Source organism: Mixophyes fleayi, chromosome 4 (genome assembly GCF_038048845.1).
Source record: "Mixophyes fleayi isolate aMixFle1 chromosome 4, aMixFle1.hap1, whole genome shotgun sequence".
In the NCBI taxonomy this organism is placed as follows: domain Eukaryota; kingdom Metazoa; phylum Chordata; class Amphibia; order Anura; family Limnodynastidae; genus Mixophyes; species Mixophyes fleayi.
The window spans coordinates 329,505,799-329,521,733 of record NC_134405.1 but is presented as its reverse complement, the minus strand read 5'-3'; the positions used below and the strand labels follow the sequence as shown (position 1 = coordinate 329,521,733).

At 38.9% G+C, this 15,935-nt stretch overlaps 1 protein-coding gene across 1 annotated transcript in view; it reads right to left on the bottom strand.

Annotated features, from left to right (window-relative positions):
- TMEM178B (transmembrane protein 178B) overlaps positions 1 to 15,935 on the bottom strand; it is a 321,902-nt gene that overhangs the window by 172,927 nt on the left and 133,040 nt on the right. Inside the window, exon 3 of the mRNA XM_075210358.1 lies at positions 2,053 to 2,166. Within this exon, the coding sequence (XP_075066459.1) occupies positions 2,053 to 2,166 (114 nt within the window). The remainder of the gene's footprint in view (positions 1 to 2,052; positions 2,167 to 15,935) is intronic.

Here is a 15,935-nt window from a genome sequence, read left to right as displayed (position 1 = left end):
TTTCCAGAACGGTACAGATTCAATGTTACAATGAAATCTAATTGAAACTTCCTTAATAACAAGCTGGCAAGTGTCGGGGAATTGGATGTGTCTTGTACAGGAATAATAGTGATGTCGTGAACTGATTAAAATATTGTTCTGCGAAAATTGTATTCATTAACATGTTTTTAACATGAAAAATAAATTAGGATAATATAATTGTTCAGTGAACCTTATAAGAGCTACAGATAACCATCTCATCTGTTTTCTCAGTCTATAAAAAACACTGAATGTTTCATTGAAGCAGATCGAATCTACCGGGTACGTTGCAATATTTATCGGGATTGGCTGTGAAATCAGCAGCATGACGTACCTGGCTGAAGAAGAAGCTGCAGGATAGGACATGATGCTCAGATCCATTCCCGGAATACCATCTTCAACCAGAGACTGCCGAGTTCGCCAAAAAAATCACTATAAATATTGCAATGCAGATGCAGGTATCCGTCATCAACATTTATATATATAGCGCCAGCAAACTCCGTAGCTCTTTATAAGTGTGAACAAACACTGTAATAAAACAATACTTGGTAATACTGACAGACAGAGAGGTAAGAAGACCCTGCCTGCAAGCTTCCAATCTACTTTAAAGTCAAAGATTATTATTTCCTTTCTAGCTAATTTATTTACATCAGGAATCCTAATTCTGTAACAATTAAACACTGCAAGTGACAAGATTCCAGTAGCAAAGACTGCAACTGTGAAAGTTCTAACTCGCGATGAACAAAACATTTCAGTAAATGTTTTGTTTACCCAATTATCAGCGTTTCTCAGCCACTGAACTGGGTCATGAAAGTCACGCTAAAAAAAATATGTTTTGGAAATCAAAACAAAATTATTCTTTAAACTGTCGTCTTTGAACAAAATTTTCTTTAAAAATGAACACATTAAAAAAATGTGCATTATATGATTTTATGTTGGAAACTTTAATAAAAGATTACTGGCTCAGGAATATTTTGCAAGAAACTTCCCTCCTCCGCAATGTTTCTTATTTTGGACCTAAATATAGATTTAATATAGCGCTTTGTGGATACAACACTTAATTGACTACCAGATGGGACTGTTTAGTCTCTACAGTCGATATAATTGTGTGATACTGTGAGTGTGAGTGAATGGTTTTACGTTTAGAATTTTGTATAGTAAGTTGTGTTTTAAGGTAATGAGCAGTAACAATATTTTCCCTTTGGTATTTGTCAAATGATAATATAATTAAAAAATGCATTATGAATACATAATAACAATCATATTGCAGAGCTTTCTCTTACTTCTATAAAGATGTAACAGATTCTGCTTGCAGAGCTTAACATGCACTAGAGTATCATTGTTTTTGTCACTGTCCGACAATCTCCCTTTACTTCCCCCAACATGCTCCTATTAGTTGAAATTATGTGTGATGATCTTCTCACAATACAACAGCACTAAGCATTGTCTAGTGGCAGAGGTAGAACTTGATATATTCTCATTAAGGGGGTCAGCGTTGGGATTGGGATAGTTGAAAAATGTCAATGATAGAGACATACCAGAAACCACAATTTAATTTAATGCACTTTCCTTTTTACCCCATTAGTAGTGATTAACCTATGCATGTGGCAAGTGCACCACTAATGCCAACAAGGGTATAAGTACTTAGGAACAACTAATTATTTTATGATTAATATATCATTGTTGTGACATTTCCACCATCTTAGTTGAGACAGCTTGTAGCAAAAAAAAAATATATATTTTCTTTCTCTTTCTATTAAGTATAATTTGCAAAGTAGCAGACTATAAAATGTCCCTGTCCAATCAGCTCACAATTAAATGACAAAGGGCTCGAACCAGGGTTGACTGCAATTCACAGTAAGTGCCATTAATCCCCAAGCCAAACAGAAAAGTCAACCAACATCACAACCGGACTTCCCGTAAAAGTCACCAGGTTTTCAGTGCCCTAATTCACAGAACTCTTCTGAAAATACAATCCACATTGTGGCAAAGCCAACATGTTATAACAGTTGAAAGGAGCCAGTGGGTACTTACGAAGGGCGTGCCACTCATCTTGCCGGATGGTCTTGGTGATATTGTAAGTGAGGTTCCTGGGGATGGTGGCTGAGGAATAGTGATACTTGATAAACGAACACCGCTCAATCTCTCCTGGAGGAAGAATAGAAAGAATGCTTTTAGTCAACACACCTAATACATTGTATAATATAATTTTAAGAAAGTTAGTAGTAAATCAAGCACTCAGGATGGTTAGGTCTACAATGTGACATCTATAGCCGGAACCCATATGCCCTTGAATCTAAAAAAGTAGAATGAAAACAGATACTGAGAATGGAGTGTGGCATACTAAGGGAGTGGGACTGTGTAGTTATCTATTCATATATTATAAAAACTAGCTACTGACATTTACATCTAGCAAAAAGAAACAGAGAAGGGGCACTGACCATCTGCCAATATTAAATCACCATTGAAACCAAAATGCAATTTGATTTATATAAAAAGGAAAACAAATATATGTAAATGTTCCCGGAACCTATGAGAACTATGGATAGGTGAGGGGGGTCATTTTACCCATGAACAGCAGACTTCCTGACACTAAACTTTATGAAGGACCATACAGGGAGACTTAACCCCTTAACGACAAACTCCACCAAAATCCAAGAAAATTTTTTTTGGGGGTGGACTTATGCATCCGGCAAGTCCCCCAAATGATTGTAATGCCCCTCAACCCTGCTCAGGTGGGGCTTGTATTGATTGTCAAAGACCCTCCCCCGAGGATATCTTGTTAGAAGATTTGATAGACTCACTGGATAGACACCTAATTTAACCCTATTATTTTAGTTTTGGGTGGAGTTAACCTGTAATGACCCCTTTAGGACTTTGTGAGGACATGAGCCGACACATTTCAGCATTTTTACTACAAATCAACAATAACTTTTTTATTTGTTCAGGTATATGACTAAATTTGATATTTTTTGTGCGACATATAGATAACTTCTGTAGTGGTTTTTTTTTTTTTAAATAGTACAAAAAAAAAACATTTTCAAGATTATAATGATTTTCAAGCAATTATTATTATTAATTTTATTATTAATTTTTATTTATAGGGTTAGTTTATTTCCAGAAATACGTCCGAAATGTGCACCCTAATTTCTCCCATTTTTTTTTACACCTGATATCTGTAGTTTTCTATAATTTAGGGCAAGAAAGAATAGAGGGTGTGTTCTTCTTTATTTCACATAAATGTTATTTCAATTATTTATATATTTAACATATTTTTATATTTAACATTTGTCCCCCAGTAGATCAGAATAATCAGAATAATCCTTCAGGGATAATATAAATATATCACAGGATGGTGATAGCAGGGGGGAATGCATAAGAAAAAGGCTTTATATATTTTAATAAATCCTTTCTTTGAACCGGAATGCTGAGATTCAATAACATTTTTAAAATATATTTTAAAAAAAAAAATCTAATTTTAAAATCTTTTTTTTTTATTTATTTAGAAAATTTGAAACTGAAAGTCCAGATCGCCTTGTTTTACATAGACCCCTAAGACCTAACCTGGGTCTTAGACCCTGTAGCTCTCCCTCCGTCAGTACCGTATTCTGTATATACTACACTGCGTTCTATTGACACTCTGCGCAAATGATCGAGAGGTGAGGAATTATGTCAATGACAGCCTGCCATACCTGCGCGCCGTGAAAACATATCACACAGGAATACGGCCCACCCTGCCTGCTTCGAAAATAATACAGGAGGGTGTTAATGGGTTAAACAGGATTAAATAACTGATAGCAGATGACAATAATATCTCACAATGAACCATGTACCATAATAATGTTCCATCAGCAGAACTCTTACACACATTTGTAAATATATTTTCAGAAAATATGAAAAAAAAACAAAAAACAAAAAACCATATGGATATAGACCCTGATTCATTAAGGAAAAGTTAAGCAAGAAAAAGGAGTAACTTTGCACCTTGGAAAAACCATGTTGCATTGGAAGGGGAGGTAAATTTAAAATATGAGGGCAGATTTATAGTTGGGGTATGGCATGTCCTAGATCAACTTTACATTTCGGTGTGAAAATAAAGTTAACAAGTATTTGTGTGCTACATGAAAAAACAGACAGTATTTATCTTTTATGCAAAATAATAAACTCATTTACACTCCTTGCAATGTAACATAGGTTTGCCAAGGTGCAAAGTTAAGCTGGGTACACACAACAGAAATTTCGACCAACTTTTTATGCCGAGCGATTTTACATGCGATCGATGGTCCGATCGCTCGGTCCATGGACTGCATACACACTAGCCTTGTATAGAACGATAAAGGGAAGAGCGGACGACCCTTTAGTGACTTTTTACAGCCATGTTGTTGTGAGCTATGACTGTAATTTCGTACTCACTGTTGTGGATCGGTCGGAAGTTTATACACACTACACAGCGGAAACGAGATTGGAACGAAAATATTAAACGTTAGGACCAACCAAATGAGGCAACAATCGTCCATTTGGGCAGACTTTCGGCCATCGTGTCACTGTACACACTGACCCGACTTTTGAACGAGTGGTCGTATGTCGGCTGTTTGAGCCGATTATTGGACGAAAACAGTGTAGTGTGTACCCAGCTTAACTCCTTTATTTTGCTTTACGCTCCTTAATGAATCAGGCCCGTACTGTTTATTGTCTGAAACAAATCTATGAATACTTGGGCTGTCCTTGGACATCAGGGACATTTGACAACAATGATATAAGATGGCAATCTAGGCAGACTAGAGTTTACAGAGATAAACCTCTGAAAAATACTGTCGACCATTTATTATTTGCAACCCAATGCAGTGACATATACTATTGACTTTGATGCATCATGCAAACACGCAATGTATGGATTATCTATATTTTTCCAGGTGTTTTTTTTTATACCAAGCAGTTTCAGTATATTGCCATTGATCAGCTGAGTGCACAATGCCTGGAGGGTGTTATAAAGAGCTAAGCAGGATAAATACACACATTACAGAACACTTGTGCACTTTAAAATATTGTTTCTTATTCTGCTTCCTCTGACTTCTACTAGTCTTACGCTGAACCTTCTGCCACCGATTGTGCTTTTATCTGGTCAGGTCAAATGATACCTCTCATATATATCCAGAGACCTGTCAAAAACTTGTGCAGCTATACTTTTTAATAAATTCATGCTTTTGTAAAATAACTATTTGGTTTGTCACATATACCAACATTAAAAGCTTCTAATGAGGCTGTCACATTTTATTTTTCACATACCCTCAATTTGCATTTAAATTTGCAATGAACCCTGGTTGCATCAGGACCTATAAGCTATAAATGGTGATATGCAATCTATTTTTAAAGCCCTTTGAATTGAGCAACGCAAAAAAACTATTGTATTTATAAAATATCCATGCTTTAGATCCATTTCCCACATTTAAGCCCTAATAAGAGTCCACACTTATCCATTAAAATAGATTTCTCTTACTAGTTTAAAAACAAGTTTTCAGCTTATTATAAGTTTTATGAAATGCGTTATATCAGAAATCATCCATTGTAAGAATAAAATAAAATAGTTTATAGATACGATGGGAGAAGCACTGCGGCTGTTTCACAGTTGTTATCAATGGTGACCAGGATTTATAAATTCTTTCCAATAAAATTATATTGTAAGGCCAAACGTTGCTACCAAAGCACCAAAATATCATCACCATTTATTTATATAGCGCCACTAATTCCGCAGCGCTGTACAGAGAACTCACTCACATCAGTCCCTGCTCCATTGGGGCTTACAGCCTTAATTCCCTAACACACACAGACAGACTAGGGGCAATTTGTTAGCAGCCAATTAACCTACCAGTATGTTTTTTTGGAGTGTGGGAGGAAACCAGAGCCCCCGGAGGAAACCCACGCAAACACGGGAAGAACATACAAACTCCTCACAGATAAGGCCAAGGACGGGAATTGAACTCATGACCCCAGCGATGTGAGGCAGAAGTGCTAACCACTGAGCCACCGTGTCAGAAATCCTGTGAGTGACAGGTGAGACTTTGGTTGGTCCTGCAATTAGTACACAAACTAATGCCAGTCATCATGAAAACAGAAGTCTTTAACAATCAGGGAAATGCTTCTGGTTGGTAAAGGTACATTGCGGGTAATTTGAGGGTATGGAGCTACACTAATTTTGCGCCCAACACCCGGATTTGGGCAAAAGTGCCGCCCAGCGCTATATTTACCTGTTTGCTCCACTGGTATTGTGCGCCCACCTCACCTTGCGGTCTGTGACTATAGGTAAATTAAAGAACTGCCTATAAGCACATTAAATCCCTTGCCCGTTAAATCTAATGTTTTTTTTTGCTAAGGTGTTAAGTAAATCTTTATAATAGGAGGATGTGCCTTTATCTCAGTTGTCATAATTGCATAGTTAATATGAAAAACAATACTGCAAGACAGTTTTACTGACACCTAGCCACAGTTTATAGAATGGCCCTATAGTTTTTTTGTCCCAATTTTCAATGACATGAGATTTTGGGTTTTCCTGGAAGAGGGGGTTTGAATTGGAAGCAGCTGGTAATACCACCACCGAGATTGCAGTTTAAATCAAGGCGTTTTAAACAGACAAAAAGCAGGAAGAGACGAAGGAGTAAATTTATCAAGCTGCGGGTTTGAAAAGGTGGAGATGTTGCCTATAGCAACCAATCAGATTCTAGCTGTCATTTCATAGAAAGTTCTAAATAAATGAAAATTAGAATTTGATTGGTTGCTATAGGCAACATCTCCACTCTTTAAACCCAGAGCTTGATAAATTTTCCCCCAAGTCCTCACATCACCTTCACTAGTATGTAGCACATGAGAACATCTTGTGTTAGTGGTTTAGCCAGACTCATAATGTGACTGGAGAGTTATGTATAATGAATGTCCTTGTCTTCCCTGATCAGTCCATCACCCAGTCAGCAAATGTGCTGTAACCCATGGAGACCAATCAGATTTCTCAGTCTAATACAGATAAAACTAAAAGCAACATCCATCTGATTGGTCGCTATGGGTTACAGCACATTTGTATAAATATTACTATGTTATTCATTATTTTTCCCCCACAGTTAATATGATTTCACTGTTAACCCCCAATGCAGGTTATTATACAGACAAGTTGTGCTGCGGAACTGATATTTATTGCACACACTATAATAGTTTACACAAATCGCACCTGGATACACTGAGCAAAAGTCCTGGTCCATTATTGCTGGTAATAAATATCTCTCTTGCTGTAATGTCCAACTCACTGCTGACCGAATTAGCAATTATTAATGAGACTGAGCTTACATTTCCACGGCTGAACATTCTAGCACAAGTCGTCCATCCACGTAAGAGAAAATCTGACCCAAGGTTCTAACAGAGGTTGTGGTTCATCTAATCTGTACGTTAAGGCTCTGGAGTAGCCCAGAGGAAAACATTCAGAAAACCTCTTTTACAGAACTGCAAAACTGTGGTGCACTTTCCACTCACTTCAGCCTCTGCGTCACACCACCTCCCAAATTTTCCCCTTGCCCCCCCCCCCTCCAGCACCCCCTTCTCTGCCTCATACGCAGGCAGTCTTTAAAATACTATATTTTGTTTTGCAGACTATAATTTCCTGCACATCTCAATAAAACCTGCATATTAAAATCATCTTTAACGATTCTAGAAATGGGTCTCCTGGTTCTCATTAACACAACAGAAAAACATCCCGTATAGTGCAGTATTATCGTAGTTGTTTGCGCAGAAGATGTTTGACTCACTAAAAAACAAAAACCCTAAACAGCACAAAAGTCTAAAGCAGACCTGGCCAACTTGTGGCTCTCCAGGTGCTGTGAAACTAAAAGCCCCAGCATGCTTTGCTAGTAGATAGCCAGTGGATAGCATGCTGACACTTGTAGTTTATCAATACCTGGAGAGCCACAGGTGGCCAGTCCTGATCTAAAGTTTCCAAACTATCATCAAGATAAAAACTTTTTATAAATTGTGTCAAATTAATTAGTCTTGATCTGTGCTGATTATTTAGTTTTGATGTTACATGACTAGACCAACCTGTAGCCAATCTGAGCAAGGGAAAAAAAATCTTAATGAAAGGGAATTTATTGAACGTTGCAACATTGGAGTTCTAAGCCCCTAAGACCTCAATGGTGTATAGTACACAAAACCCAAGGTGGGGGGGTTTAAGTTAAATTTTTAAAGTAAGTGCAGAGACTAGACCAGTATGTAGCTAATTAGAGCATTAGCATTCACAGCATTTGCATTAAAACAAGTTGAGGCCAATCAGATAGTTAAAACATTCACAGGGCTAGAACACTCTGTACCCAATCAAAATTAAAGAACATTCACAGTTCTACACCGACCTATAGCATTAGAGCATCCAAGGGGATAAACCAATTGTTGCCACCTGGGGGGGGGATCTTGTGTGTTGGTTCATTTGTCATGGAACACTAGGATAGGAAAGTCTTACTAGTGAGGTTTGTCTTCTCAATTACCCCCTGGTGGGCTTATACATTATGTGGATCTTTTGCAAAATACTAGTATATAATGAATCTGAAATTTAATTCCAAGCAATTTTTCTTTCTCCTTAATTGTTTTGCTAATTGTGGCTTTGCTGGAATAGCCATCAGAAAGCTGCTGAATTTCATTAGTGGAACTATGATGCTATGATCATTATGTCACCATTCATTGTGTATTCTGCTTTTGGATTTTTGTATCCTATGTGCATTATTTTACATTTTCATATATTAAGAGTATTTAAGATTACACACATTCCTTTATTTTCTCTAAATCACTACACATTAATTTATCCCTTCTAGAGTAGACCGCAAGTAATTTCAGTAATGATCACATTAAACAGCCCTTCCTCTGAACTTACGCCACTAACTACAACAATGTCCTGTCCTTTACTCAATCACTTATTCATCCTGCTGTCTATGAGTAAAAGCCAAGGATCTTCAATTTCTGAATTTATTTATTATCGTATCAAATGCCTTGCTAAAATCCAAGTAATCTGTATCTACTGATCCACTCTGATCTATAACTTCATTTACCCAGTCAAAATCCACTAGAATTCATGCTGCCTTGGTTCTTGTAATGTTTTTGCCTCTAAATAGTGAACATTTTGTTTTTTTGGAAAGTGATTCCTTATATTGATGTGAGATGGGAGATGCATAGGTTTATAGTTATCATATCATACTGACTTTTAGGGTAGTGAAAGTACATTTGCAATTCTTTAATATCCTGGAATTATACCTGTCAGCAGTGATTGGTTATAAAGTTTGGTTATTTGGCGCTGCAAGCAGGACATCATTTGTTGAAGATATTACTGGTGTAATATTGTCTCTGCTGCTGATCTGGTAGGCATGAAACTGACAATAGATCAGCCTAGAATGATTCTTGTTACAATGTATCAATTGTATGTGATGCATCAATAAGTCCAACAAAGCAGACAGCGCTATAAGGAATGTAAAGCTGTTATTTTATCACAACAGAAATGCTCCCTTCTGTGTTGGACTTATATGAAAGGACCACAAGTACTGGTCTCTGGCGCACAGCGTGGACAAGTGCCTTGGTGTTTGTGGTTTATATATCCAGGCTGTGTGACACAGAAATACAAGTGTTTTATAAAATGCATTTTAATAATTAAAACAGACAGTAGTTATAGCATTGCTTGATGAAACGTATTACTTTAGTAAGTTAAATATTTGGAATATCACAGATGGATTATGAGACACGACAAGGTTGTCTGATGGTAACGTGAATTTTCATCGAAAAAGGAATCTAAAAGGAGATTTATTGAAATGGATGGAAACTGCCTATTTACAGTCAATGTACTGAGATTCAATAACAAGTAAGCCACCTGTCAGCAAGAATAATGACATGTCTGTAAAAATTAGAGCCTCATCTTGTCACAACAATGGTTTTGAGATTATGAAGGGGGTGAACCCCCTTTTTACAATCCCTGCCCCCCTATTTATAGACACTGCTTCTTCTTACATTTGTAGACATATTCTGATATACAGTAGGTGTCCGTAAAAATTTGTATTCTGCTAAAATAAAATTGTAAGTGAAAATATTTTTGGGAGGACCTGACTGCATCAGAGACAGTGATCAAAGTGGAAATATAGAACTGGCAGTATGGGAAATGTAATGGGAATGTAAGTAACTGGAATTAAAATAATTATTAAATTCCATTTACGTACATTCCTACAATGAAGGCAGTGGAAGGGGCTGTATGTCATATCACCGTACACCAGCACACTTCCACCACTGCTCAGACAAGTCTTACAAACAGGAGGGTAGGTTACATAATAAACAATAACTAGTCTTGTGTGCCCATCAGCTCTTTGTTGTCTGTGACTTCAGTGTCCAGGTGGTTGAATAAGTAGAAGAGGTCAAAGTGCTGTCTAAGTGCACTCTCCCTCCCGCTTTATATTTGCATTTTCTCAATTTGATCCATTAATTTTTTAAGTATTAGGATTATGTGTTTTATCATTTTGAATGTATTGTTTTACTTGCACCTATGACTTTACTTTATCTTTTATGTCTAGAACAAGCAAAACATCGTCCTGTTGAAGTAGATAATGCCACCGCTGAGCGGGCGTTAAATCTGGTCTTTCCGCTGAGAGAAAATGTTGTGCGATGCCTTGTAAATCAGGGAACCCCTTTGTCACACGCCGGTCCCATAGTTAGGTGCTAGCGTGTGACTTGCCCTTTAAAGAACTATGTTGGTGCTTGTCTCTTGCTTAAGAGTCTCTACCTTTTCATGGCTGTTTTATGTTATCTTAAATGGGACCTCCTTCTGAAGCTTATTGGTTCATGAAGACTATTGCTCTACCCTCCCTTAGGATGTAAGCTCGTATGAACAGGGCCCCTCTCCCCTCCTGTCTCTACACCTGTTCTTCCGCTCCGTCTTTACAGTATTTGCCTGCCTGGAGTTTCTGAAGTTCTGGTACTTTGTGTTTATTGTTCTGTATTGTTTTACCTAGGGATGTGCACCGGCGACTTTTGAGGTCTCGTGTTTTGTGTTTTGGATCCGGATTTTCGCGATGTTTTGAGTTCGGATTTGTTTCGCAAAACACCTGCCGAAAGGTTTTGGTTCGGATTTAAGGTTTTGGATTCGGATTTTTTTTGAAAAAAAAAAAAAAAGTGTAAAAATTAAGTTTTTGGGCTTATTTTCACTCCTACGCTATTATTAACCTCAATAACATTCAATAACAATCATTTCCACTAATTTAAAGGCTATTCTGAACACCTAACACCTCACAATTTTATTTTATTTTTAGTACAAAACGTTGCAACGAGGTATCTTTCTGGACTGCGTAGAGGAGTGTTCCCCACAATATAATTAAAAACCCATCAACTGGTCTGAATTACACCCAAAAATAGTATCTGGACTGCGTAGAGTAGTGGGCACTGGGCACCACAATAAAATATATAGAAAACCTTCAACAGGTCTGCATTACACCCAAAAATAGTATCTGCACTGCGTAGAGGACTGGCCACTGGCCACCACAATATAATATATAGAAAACCTTCAACAGGTCTGCATTACACTGCACATACGGCTGCTCCTCCATCCTCTCCATCATATACATGTTGGAGTTTCAGCATGTCAAAACCTCTTGTTTTTGATAATGACAGTGCATTTTGAATATTTTTCAATTTGCCCCACAACACTGAATGTACTTTATTTATGATACGCATCTATCTTTCTTGACTGCGTAGTGTGGTGGCCCCGGTACACAATTTGGTACCGAGGCCACAATATAATTAAAAAACCCTCCACGGGTCAGAATTCCACCAAAAAAGGGTATGGACTGCGTAGTGTGGTGTGCCCGGATAACAATTTTTTACAGCGCCAACCATATAATTAAAAAATTGGGCATCAACTGTCACCGTTGTTTAATATCTGATACACCTAAATATGGACTGCACAGTGGAGTGGCCCCGGTAGTAAACATTGTGAGGAAGCAACCTCCTTCGCCGCTCACTGACCAGGTTCCCCGCTGCACTAAAAACTCTTTCCGAGTACACACTGGAGGGGGGACAACTCAGGTAAAATAGAGCCAGTTTGTACAGGGGCTTCCAAACTGCCTTTTTTTCCTGCCAGTAACAATATGGACTGTCTGACATGTCTACTTGGATGGTGTCAGCAAAGTAATCCTCCACCATTTTTTCAATTGTGACAGCATCCAATGCAGCGACAGTAGACATGTCTGCAATGGTTGCCAGGTCCTTCAGTCCGGACCAGATGTTATCAGCATCCCTGCCAGCGCCTCTTTTAGGAAAACTAAGCTTTTTCATCGCAGCCATAGATGTGGAAGAAAATGAGGGTTTCCTATGTCGTAGGTGGCTGTGTAATCTTGAATGGCCTTTTGATGCTCCTCCATCCTCTGCAGCATATAGAGGGTGGAGTTCTAGCACGTCACTACCTCTTGTTAATTTAGATTGCAAGGCTTGTAAATACTTTGAAGATAAAAAAAAGCAGGCTGCACAAACTGTGGAGCTAGAAAGTTAAATTAAATAGACCACGTTTTTTTTGGTGGCTAGTATCTATGCCCCCCCCCCCCCCCCGCCCTACACAAAAAAGCAGCCTGCATAGACTGTAGAACTAGAAATTCAAATATACAAAGAAATGGACAAAGGCAGTTTGGTATCTGTCTGCATCAGATCCCCTCTCCACTAGGAGTAAAATAGAAAACTATTCAGCCGTTATATAATCTAGAATATAAATAGAAATTGAGAAAGGCAATTTGGTATCTGTCTGCATCATAATCATCAACATCCTCCTCACCCCCAGCTACATCAATATTCTCCTCCCGGTGTACAACATTCACACCTTCATTAGCCAAATCTGTAACTGGACTGTGGGTGATCCTTCCAGCATATGCAGAGGGCGTGCTGCAAATGGTGGAAGGAGCCACCTCTTCCCGTACAGTGATGGGAAGGTCAGGCTTCGCAACCACCAACACCCTTGGACTCGCCTTGGGGATTTGTGATAATTTCTCTTTAGAAGGCCGAGTTGTTTGCTGTTTTGTTGCTGACACCATAACTCTCTTCAATTTTTTGTAGGGGGGGGGAGGAGGAGGAGGGCTAAGATCCTTGGGTGAAGCTGAACCACTAGTCATGAACACGGGCCAGGGCCTAAGCTGTTCCTTGCCACTCCGTGTCGTAAATGGCATATTGGCAACTTTACGTTTCTCCGCAGATGATTTTAAGTTTCTCTTTTTGCTACTTTTACTTAACTTGGGCTTTTTGGGTTTTACATGCCCTGTACTAGGAGATTGGGCATCGGGCTTGTAAGACGACGTTGATGGCATTTCATCGTCTATGTCATGACTAGTGGCAGCAGCTTCAGCATTAGGAGGAAGTGGGTCTTGATCTTTCCCTACTTTATCCTTCAAATTTTTGGTTTCCATTATATGTAGCACAAGATACTGCAGAATGTGTGAACTTGGTAATATTGCAGTACCAATGGACTTATACTGCTGGATTGGTTTTGCAAATTTGGTTATAATTATTTTATTTTTTATTATAACTTTTTTTATTTTTTAAAAACTTGGGAATAATGGGGAAATAACTATGCCCTTAGAAGCACAGAGCACAGGACACAGCACCACTGGACTGAACAAGACACAGCACAGGACCCAGCAGCACCACTGAACTCAGCAGGACAGAGCACAGGACACAGCACCACTGGACTGATACTGCAGAATGTGTGAACTTTGTAATATTGCAGTACCACTGGACTTTTACTGCTGAATGTGTGAACTTGGTAATATTGCAGTACCAATGGGCTTATACTGCAGGATTGGTTGTGCAAATTTTGTTGTAATTAAAAAAAAATTAAATTAGTTTTTTGTATTTTTTTTAATAACTTTTTTTTATTTTTTTAAACACTTGGGAATAATGGGGAAATAAATATGCCCTTAGAAGCACAGAGCACAGGACACAGCACCACTGGACTGAACAGGACACAGCACAGGACCCAGCAGCACCACTGAACTCAGAAGGACAGGACACAGCACCACTGGACTGAGCACAGCACAGCACAGCACAGAACTGAACAGCACGAGATATAGCAGGACAGAGGACCACCTAACACACCTCTACCCTGATCAATGCCCGAGTGAAGATGGCGGCGACTAGCGGGGAATTTATAGGATCCGAGTATCGCGAGATCCGACAACGGGATTATGAGTCAGAGCCTCGGTTTCAGATTTGAATTTTGCGCCAATACCCGGATCTGTCTCGGATCCGACTCGGATCGGCAACGTTCGGGTGGGCTCGGATTTCAGAAATCCGAGTGCGCTCATCTCTAGTTTTACCCTGTATAGTCTACTGTTTGTACCATGTACGGCGCTGCGGATACCTTGTGGCGCCTAACAAATAAACGATAATAATAATAATAATAATACTGTAATCGGGGACTCATTGCCTGATCTTCATGTTACTCACACTGCCGTGGGTTCTGGCTGCATACCTGACTCTTTGATTATCTCCTGGAAGTTATCGGGTGCCGAGATTGCTTGTCATCACTGCTCTCATCGGCTCCACTGTATACCAGTTCGTGGTCATCTACAAGCTGAAACTATCCGTTGATTTCCATCTGTACACTGAACTGTCTCGTGAGTTGCTTATACATCTGCGCTCATATTTGGCTCAACTACCTCTCTGCTCGGCTGTCTATATTCTTCATTGAACTACAATCAAGTTCTTGTCATCTGTGGTACTATGTCTGCCACGGCTATATTACTACTCTGCTGATTATTAGTTGCTGGACTGTCCTCAGGAATATATTGCTGAGCTAGTAGCCAGTTACGTTATTCAAGTTGTGTGCGTTATCAGCTGTATCCTATTTTGTGATGAACTCACACCTATTGGTGAAGTTGGATTATATGTGACTCCTAGTGCTACGCACGGTTGGACTGTTATTTCCACGCTGTACTTCTAAGCAACATTCCATTGCATGTTTCCAGATTACCCAAGTTCTTGGACTGCATTAACATCTCCTGTTCTGCTGTTTGAACCATTATGTTACCTGTAAACCATCTGCTAAAGTGAATCATATTTCTTCTGGATCAGCCAAGTCTATCTACTACTCCTATTGGACTTTTAGCTGTGTCAGTGATTCTCCTGTATTGCTGTGTGTGTTGTGAAGGTTTCAAGTGTTCTATATTACCATCTCAGCGTTGAACTGTTACTGCCAATCTTCATGCCGTTGCTAATGGTTACCATGTGAAGTACTTCTGTGATTGTATTGTTTTTATGAACTGCCGTGTATTCAGCCCAGCTGAATTATATATATATATATATATATATATATCTTTATCTACTGTTGCTGCATCATCAAATTAATATACTAATTGCAACACAATATCATCGTCTGTGTATTCTTCCTTGTGCTGCTCCCAAGTTGAACTATCAACCCCAGCGGGTTCTGTCTTCACCATCCTCTGCTTTTATCATCCTGGTAGAGGTTGGGGATCCATATAATATCCATAGCCGTGACACCCTTCAAGGTTTCCCCCAACTCAAGTACGTGTAGCCCATTTTAATATGTTTGTCAGATAAGAAAAACAATTTTTAAGGATTTTGGAGGACAATGGCAAATAATTGCACCCTGATTGCTGTCCCTGTGACCTCCCTGATCCTATCCAGTGCTCCTGTGGCTCAGAGTGCAGTTGGACGTGTGTCTGTTTTATTCACGTAAAATACGTATAATCTTGTAATTTGAGAAGCAAATAAATGTAGGCAGATTTTGTTACACTTGCGACTCCTTATGTCTGGAGAGGCAGAAAGACCGAGTGAAGGGGCAGATGAGCATGGGCTGAGTACACGTCTGTACCAACTAACAGCAACTGGGGTATTCCTAGACAAAGGCGTGGATA